This window comes from Convolutriloba macropyga, chromosome 2 (assembly GCF_964194025.1).
Source record: "Convolutriloba macropyga chromosome 2, txConMacr16.3, whole genome shotgun sequence".
Lineage (NCBI taxonomy): Eukaryota > Metazoa > Xenacoelomorpha > Acoela > Convolutidae > Convolutriloba > Convolutriloba macropyga.
Genome location: NC_134469.1, coordinates 81,503,087 through 81,512,169, shown reverse-complemented (window position 1 = coordinate 81,512,169; position 9,083 = coordinate 81,503,087). Strand labels below are relative to the sequence as shown.

Genomic DNA, 9,083 nt, shown 5'->3' with positions numbered 1-9,083 from the left:
TCTGCTCATAACTAGGGTGTGAACTATATTAAGCGGTGAAATTACATATGTTAGCGGTGAATTGTGGCGAACTTTTGTAAGATCACCGCTTACTCTAGCGGTGAACTTACATAATTTCACCGCATTCACCACATTTTACCGCAAAATATTGTACGAAATTTGCGGTGAAAAAACTAACTTTTCACCGCTTATCTTACATATTTTCCCCATTTTTTCTCGACCTGGGGTACAATGACGGTTTCATCAGGGCATTTTCCGTAATTTAGTCTCTAGACCAACTATATGTTGAGTCTCAACATAATAATAAATTTCTAGAGAATTTTAAGACAATTTTCTTTGGGTACGACTCAAATGTTGCAATGTTTGAATCATCATTAGGGCTCACTGACGGCAATTTTTAAAAATAACTTCAGTCAGTATAATTGTTTTGTTTTGTTTTGAGGCAAGATTAATAGGCCATGTGTTGATGAGGGGTCCTAATTTTTCCCAAAAAGGATAGTAGAAGGTGGAAAAGAAGATATTGTTCTGATAACTGTTTTAAACTAATGCTACAACGTGTAGTCTTCAGACGGGCCGCGCCCGTACAATTCAATTTGGGCACCATAAACAGTTGGGCTGTAGGGTTCCGATTCTTGATACTGCTGCTCTGGCTGAACATGTGCTTGGTTCGGCAAGAATGTTGACAATCCTTCACCCTGACCACGTCCATAAGTGTCGTTATGTAGGGTGTAGACACTGCTGGGGTCCTGAGGACTTGATTCATACTGCAAAGTACCATTATGAGATCTGCCATCATAAATGGAAGCATAATTCATTTCTTCGTAATCATTTTCGCCCGGAATTGTTTCGTAGCACCCGCTTTCGTAGCTTCCTCTGGACCCTCCCAGGGCTTCATTGGGACTGAAAGGGTTGAAGTTGGAGTTGACTCCTCCGGAAGCGCCCCCCTCTTCTATACAGTACTCGTTTGGAACTGTGGGTTGGAATGGATTTCTTGAAGTGGACCCTGCCGATGATGATACTGGCACCATATATGGAAGTTCAACTCTCGCGCCCTGCAATTTTATAAAACTGCTATCATTGTTGAGTTTGACGTATGAACAAACCATCTTCGACCAAAATTTGTTTATGAAAAGACCAGACTATGATCGACCACAGTTGACGATGCCCATGAAAATGCTTTTGCTCAATTTTAAATAGGATGCCTGATCATCAAACTTTAAATTTACGATAACCTCCTCTACCTGTTTTAGAGCCTTTCCACGAGTCGAGGTCTAAAATAGAGTCAAGTGAAACTAAATTTGAAACATCTTGAAATGATCATATAATAAAACTTGACAGAACTTGGTAAGATTCTCGCCAAGAAAACGCAAAGATATGTACGACCTTGTAAGTTCTTTGAAAAAAAAATTATTAAAAAATAAGATTTTGTTAAGATAATTAAGCCAGAGCTTCCATTAACAATCACAAGACAAACAAACACCTTTACTAGATGTTAACCTAATCGGTTAATTGGTTGAAATTTTCGGGTTAAAATTTTAACTGGATTAGTCGTTCCAAACGCTGTGTTATGTATGTGTATCGTTTTTTTTAAAAAAAAAATCCAAATTTAGGCCATTTTTTTCTAAATCGTTGTAATAAGATACTAATCTTTCTCAGAAGACATCACGTAAGAACAAAAAAAGCATAGCCATTAAAACTATTAAATTGACATTCTCCCCTAGGAGAAATTAAAAGACCTCGAGAAACCTTCTTGGCAAGGATTAAATATCAAATATGATTTTCTAACGCAAAGTTGTTATGATAGGGTCTAATTAGATAGAAATTTCATGAGTCAGTGTGAAATATTTGGTTGCTCTGACATTTTATGTTGAATTGTATAAAGCATTTTATTTAAACCAATATATATTTCTACTTTCTAAACTTACGAGGAATTGAGGATCTTTATACGTGCCAAACTGAGGTTCGAAAATTGTTTACAATTCAGATGTTTTCAGTCTTTGTGTACGCTTAAAATATTCATCACATATAAAAAGCATTTCATTCATTGGAATTGCTTACAATCGAATTGCAATTCAAATATAGAAAAATATTCAATATATAGTAACCCTTTCCCCAAAATATAGCTAATTCGTATTTTGATCGAAGCTGAAGGATAACCAAAATGAGTTCAAGTGTAAGAAATTTATTGAAAGTTTAACTACAACTTATGTTCAGCAATAATGGTCATCACCTCAACTCCTCACGTTCTACCGTAACTACTTCTAAATGTTAGATCGATTATAGGTTTATATTGTAAAAAAAATTTTGATTACAATGCAATCAATCAGGTTTATTTACCATTATAATTTTTTAAATTTTTTTCGTTTTGTTCAATATTTTTCTTGAAGATGACGCAGCTTTTGCAAATTCTACAAACATAACCGACTAACGTCGGGCGAATTGCTCTCAAACAATCGGCGAGCGGTTGGCTTCGTCAGTACCTAGCAGTGTTTAGTGAGGATAGATTTAGCTTGGTTGAAGCTGCCTGAGATTAGGGGTAACAGACGATGACATTACGCCATATAACAGCCGCTGAAGTGCGGCATCAACAAAAGAATTAAGAAGAGAGAGAGAGAGAGAGAGAGAGAGAGAGATTAAACTTGAGCGAGAAGGAGAAGGAAATAATTGCCAGCTGAAACAGAGAGAGCCAGAGAGAGCTAGGAATTTTTTCCATGAGATTCGACTCTACAACTTCAAGTTTTCTAAACTTGTTAGTACAAAATTCCAAAGAAAAGTTTCCACATTTCGCAGTAAAGAAAATGTTCAAAAACGTTTTTTGTCTCTGAATTTTTGTCATGTAATCCATCTGCAAGACTTGAAAAGCTTTTTTGGCCAGTAATGATTGTTAAACTCAGAAAAGGACAAAAATATTCAAACATTTTTAAAACAATTGTAAATTTTAACAAAATCTTGCTAAAACTCGTGATAATAATATCTTCAGAACACCATTCCATTATCTCAAGAGACCATCTAGTACGCCTATTTCAAGCCTTAAACAGTTTCACTTTCTCATAAAGATCTATACACTTGGAACATGACAATAAATTTTCAAAGATTTTTCAAATTAAAATTTATCAAAAAATCTCTAAAGCTCGAATCATGAAAAACATGATAACCATTCCATTAACTCAAGAAACTAAGCAGCAGCTTAGTATCAAAACTCGAAGCAGGTTTCTTGGCTCTTGAGGCCGTAAAAACCTCAAAAAATGACAGTTTCAAAAAAAACATGAAGATTGCCGAAAATTTTTCAAAAAAAAAATGCCAAAACTCGTTAAATGTTAAAATCTTTAAAAACACTCCATTGCATCTAGAAACCATAAAATAACTTGTTATCAAACTCTAGAGGAGGTTTGTTGGCTCTTGAGGCTAGATCAACCTATAAAATGACAAAAATTGTCAAAAAACTCGCATTCTCAAAAAATTGCATTCTCAAAGTTTTATAAAAACAAATCGACAAAATTAGGATATTGAAAAGTTGAAAACCATTCCATTACCACTAAAAATTATGCAGCCACTTATTATCAAAACCTTAAGCAGGTTTTCTGAACTCTTTGGCTGAAAAATCTTGAATAATGACAAATGTTACAAAAAAAATTAAAAAAGGCTATTTTTTTTTCAAAAAAATGCTGAAACTCGTGATTGTAAACTCTTGAAAAAAAATCCATACGTCTAGAAACTATACAGTAACCTTTCATCAAACCCTAGAGGAGGCTTCTTGGCTCTTGAGGATGGATAAACTTAAAAACTGACAAAAATTTTCAAAAACCTTTAAAAAACTTGCAAGTTTTTTCAAAAAATTGCAAAACTTCGCAAATCTGAATTGTTGAAACCATTCTATTACCACTAGAAACTGTGCAGTAACCTATTATCAATCCATAAAGGGGGCTCTTTGACATCTAGTGTTGATATAACTCAAAAAACTGACAAAAGTTTTACAAAAATGAAAAAAAATTTCAAAAAGCTGGAAAAAAATTGTGAAAATTTGTACATATTTGCATGTTTTTAGCGACCGGTTGTTCGTCAGTGACTAGCTATGGGGGGGGGGTGCTGATGTGGGTGGCAAAAGTCGGGTGGGGGCAACAGCGCGATGGGGGTTGGGGGGCAATAGTGGGGGGGGGGGGTCAACAGTTGGGGGGGGGGGTCTTCAACCTCTAAGAACCGCTCTTCACACCATAATTATAGGTCTCCAAAACAGTTTGAGCTGAAACAGAGCTGAAAGGCTCTAAGAGCACTTAATTCCCGCTGGGCGCTACCTGTTTATCCCGTTTTTGAGGACGAAAAGTCAAAAGCGTCAGACGAAAAACCGGTCAAGCGAAAAATCGCATAAAAAAAAGACCGACAGGACTAATATAATTGCTACAAACTTCGTTTGAGAGCAATTAAACAAGGACAAAAAACAGAAGGACTTAGTTTTTTTTGTTTAATTGTTGTCATAACCTATAACAGAACTTCTGACAAAATTACGAGAGTGTTACGAATTAAGGTTGTAGATTGTTCAATTATTAAGAGAATTGAGTTTCATTCAGGAACCTAGTGTGTATTTCTTTTAAAATTAACAGTTACTATTTTTTGAAAATTGGTAATTTTTTACAGAACAAATTGTGAATTATATAACAGCAAAGGTCAACTTGAATTTGCAAATTGTGTTTCAAATAGCGTATTTCTTTTAAAGGAGGCGAGAAAACGAGTTGTTAAACCATAACTTTTTAAAAATTCCAAAACAAAAGTTGAATTCCAGAACAAAAGTTCTTGGGTTCAAGAACAGAAGTTAAAATCTATTGGCTAGAAACTAACAAAAGCCTAGCTAAATTTAAAACAAAAATCTATAAGATTAAAAAGTGCTTCGTGCAGGTACTAGTTGCTTCGTATGAAGTATAAATTAATCTTTTTAATGGTACGAGTTGATATGTATTTGTTTTAATCAAATTGAAATTGTTGTTTTTTTCAAAGATAGAGACGTATAATTGAACTTTGCCCATTTTAATCTTATTTGTCGACCTGTTCACGAGTATTGTTATTGACAGGTCTCATATCGTACCTAGTGAAGTACAAGATAGTTTGTTGAATTCAGGTTTTATCTGATTCCATTTTCATTTTGTGGTTGTTGTCTTTTTAAATATAGACTACGAGTTTTGGTCGTAATTATGTTTGCTATTATTTGATTTTTGTTAGTGTTGTCTACTTTCAATAATGGCAAGTCTCATTGGCAATCTAATCCATCATTTTTGTCTAAAGAGTTTGTATGTTGAACGATATGTGAAATTTTGGAAGTTTTCTATCTCTTCCTCATTTGTTAGAAAATTAAATAAAAACGTGGCTGAGACGTGTCGGAACATTACGTATAAACGCACATTGTCGAGCCTTCTTGTTTAATCTATGCTTGATGAGCTTTCCATTGATTGCATTCATATTTTTCTACGATGAATATATCGATCGGCCAATATTGACAGAGTAAAAAACAGTTGAGCATGTTGTTCATCCCCCCACAAAATGGGGTCGGATCAAAAAGTGTTTGCGCAAGATTTTCAGCACGTAACTGTAGCCATTTTTCCTCCTACCAAATCCAAAGTTGATTAATAGAAGGAAAAACACAATGAGCTGTGGAAATGTAAACAACGAGCGTAGAAAAAAAACGCGAGAAATGCCATGAAAAACGGAACAACAGAAATTCCGAGTGGAATTCGGATTCGTTGATCATTCCACTGAAAAACAATTGTCAGTTGAATTTAAAACGAAGTCATTAATAACTTCTGGGGTTTATCGAGAACTAATCAGCGGTTCGAGATGTTGAGCCAGAGTATCGAAGTGACTTTTGCAGAATCGCCAAAACATGATTAAAACGCAATTTGCAAGTTTGGAAATGCCGAAAATTCATAGAAGTCAACTTCTGGCCAGGTATAAAAGAACTTTTCGCACTGCACACATTCCGCATTTTAAAACTTGACAGTGAGTGTTCTAAGAAAGGCTACATGATTCTGCATGAAGTCGCTTTCTAATTTTGGCCTAAGATCTTGAACCGCTAAGTGATTTTAAATGAACGCAGTTCTAAGGGGCTTCAAGCAAATGCTCAATTGCGTGGGCGCCATGGTGATTTGTGGACACAAGGTTGATCGCAAGAAAACTTTCTGAGAATTGACTGAACTTAGAAATGATTTAAACCATGATTTCCCCAACCAAGCACACCTTAAATTTATAATTATTTTGTAATGTAACCGAATCTATTCATTGACCATACCCATCTAAAACTCGGTCGAAGTTTACCTTCAAAGGACCTCCATCGTCGTACGAATGCATCTTTTGAGGAACCGTCGAGTACCCGTTGCAATTCGAAGGCAACCCTACAAACAGTGGAGCTTTCTTCACATCGGAATGATCAAAAGAGAATTGCTCAGAATTGACAGGTACGTTGGCAGGTGTCGACGTCTCCAGGTTCCGTCGCGAGGCACCCAGCGTGCAATACGCTTGGACTGCTCCAGTTACTGGATCCCTGTGGAAAGTGACCTCATCTGGGGTGAGCATGAGTCTTCCGGCTGTTCTGGCATCTTGGTGTTTGGTTTTCTGGCGATGTTTGTTGACTCTTCGGAAGATGATGAGGGATATGATTGCAATTAGAACCCCACAAACTGTGGCAATCAGAACCAGTACGATGATAAGGCTACTACTGCTGGTCTTGTCTGCTGGTTTACCTGTAACAGCCATAATCTAAGCAGAAAGACAAATTTAAAATTGCTCGTAAATCAAATTTTTGTAAATAACTTACAATATTTTGGAAAACAAAATTACAATATTTTTTGTACACAGTTATTGCAAAAATCCCACTAATTTCAGCAATATTTGCCAACAGGTCCATACTTAACAACTCTCTTTTGAAGTTCATGTCATCTTTAAGGCAGACAAATATTAAGTTAAGTTTCTGTGAGTTTTTCAATGAAAAAAGCAATCTAGGCTGTATATAAGTAATCAAACTCGACAAACAATGAGCACCATTATCGAGCCAAAAATGTTGGCTCTTTTCTGTTATTGCCCCCAGCCTTATACAGCCAGTCCATTTGCACCCATTGAATTTGTATTTTTCGGTCCTTAGAGATCCCTTATTTTAGTCATAATAAATTGCCGGTACCGGTAGACAAAGGGGTGAATTTTTGTTTCGGGTTGTAAAAAAATTAGTGCCATAAAACTATTCTTGTGAAAGAAAAGCGAAAAAAATTTAAAACAAGCACTATTCTTTGTCTGTTCAATTGTCTGTCCAAAGTTCAATTACCGTATACGTTTCAATTTCAAAACTTCGTTGCATAATTAAATTGTAAATGGCATTTGTATATAATTGTATATGTAAGTCTATGAAAAGCAACCAATATGCTATAACATGTATACGTGGGGGTGCAAATGGGCGTCAGGACAATAACAGAAGAGAGCCAAAAAAATGTTTAGTTTCCTTAAACATTTCTTACCAAGCGCTTCACTCTTAATTTCTACTGATTTCATCTTTAATTGGCAACGAACTAAATAAAGTTCCAAGTTTCTGCAATCTTTCCGGCTACTTTTCCTCAACCCAGGTTTGCAAATTTTTGCAAGTTTTGCAAACTTGATGCGATACAGCAAAAATGTTCAAAAAGTTTCAAACTTGGCATTATTGAGCCAAAAACTGTAAATAAACGCTACTGCGGCTTTAGGAAACGTAAGCTGAGAAAAGTTAAACAACATAAACAAACAGCGGAATCTCAAAATTGGGATCAGTTTGAAAAGTAATTTGGTTATACATTATTTTAACTCTGACTGCTCCTGATGTAATAACTGTCTGGAAAACTACTCCAAATATTTAATTTTGACTGCTGCTGAAGAGTTACAGGCAAAAAGGTAACCATGCTAGGCAAAATTTGCTGCTCTGAAATTCACTAGAGAGAGCGGCAAAAATTCCTGCCTGCAAATCAAATCAAAGGACTGTTAACAGAACCCGGCAGCAAAATTCCCCCAAATGATTGAGCCGTTGTGACTAAAAAGATTTCAGATTCCGAAGAGATTACCAACAAATTATGGTACAAAAGGACGGCTTTCGAAGAGCAAAACAATTGGCTGAACGTTGGAGCACTAATTTCATAAAACTAATAAACACAAAACATCCATCACTACCATAGTTGTCAGAAAGTTCAAGGACAAGCAGAAAAATAATGCTCAATCACAACTGGTCAGCAAATTAACAGGCGTAAATTAGGCAACAAATGGTCCTAAGTTTCAGGAATTTGTCCAAAAGTACCTGCATGGTAATATGCGTGGTTTTTTGAGTGACTGGAATTAGGTTAAAAGACTATTGCAAAATGTCAATCGTAAATCATAAGTTTTGTTTCTCGTTTCATCAACTAATACGGTTCCTGGGTTTTTCATGTAACATTTCTTATTCCTTTTCCCCAAAACTCTGATCTAATTGAACTTTATTCCTATAAATTTACAAAAAATTTCCGCTCCACTCGGTAAAGGGTCAGCTATCTCACAGTGCATGACCTAAAAACAACCAGAGATTAAAAAAACCAGAGATTAAAAACCACAGACAAACGAGAGATTAAAAAAACTTTTTTTTGCGTTTTTTAATCTCTCGTTCGCCTCAGACAGGTTAGTCTGTGATAATTTAAAGTTTAAATCAATTCTGTCAAAGCACGTCCAAACCAAGCCAAATAACTTCGGACGTATTACTCTCGAATAGCAGGCGCGGGGGATCAAATATAGCGTAGCCGGCTCCAGGCGGATGAGGGTGCAAAAAGTTTGATAAAGTTGAAATGATGCTATTTGTATCGGGATAAACTCAAGGAAAAAGATCGATGGGGGTTTGACATTGTTAAGGGTTGGGGCTTTGGGTTACTACTTCTCGATTTCTTTGACTCTTTTTTTATCAATATTTAAGAAAAATGAATTTGATACATGATTAATACAAAATTGGTGTTACAAAAAAGACCAAGCGACATTCACTCCTTATATTCATGTTTGAGACACTTCGAATCGGACCCCGTGTTGATAAATAGCCTGGAACCGACGCAAGAAGCGTCGTTTTT

At 35.7% G+C, this 9,083-nt stretch overlaps 1 protein-coding gene across 1 annotated transcript in view; it reads right to left on the bottom strand.

The window, feature by feature from the left end:
• Positions 1 to 292: 292 nt before the first annotated feature.
• LOC142334778 (uncharacterized) overlaps positions 293 to 9,083 on the bottom strand; it is a 25,725-nt gene continuing 16,934 nt past the window's right edge. Inside the window, exons 8-9 of the mRNA XM_075383068.1 lie at positions 6,301 to 6,725; positions 293 to 1,052 (exon numbers count right to left, since the gene is read on the bottom strand). Coding sequence (XP_075239183.1) covers positions 549 to 1,052; positions 6,301 to 6,725 — 929 coding nt within the window. The 3' untranslated portion in view covers positions 293 to 548. The remainder of the gene's footprint in view (positions 1,053 to 6,300; positions 6,726 to 9,083) is intronic.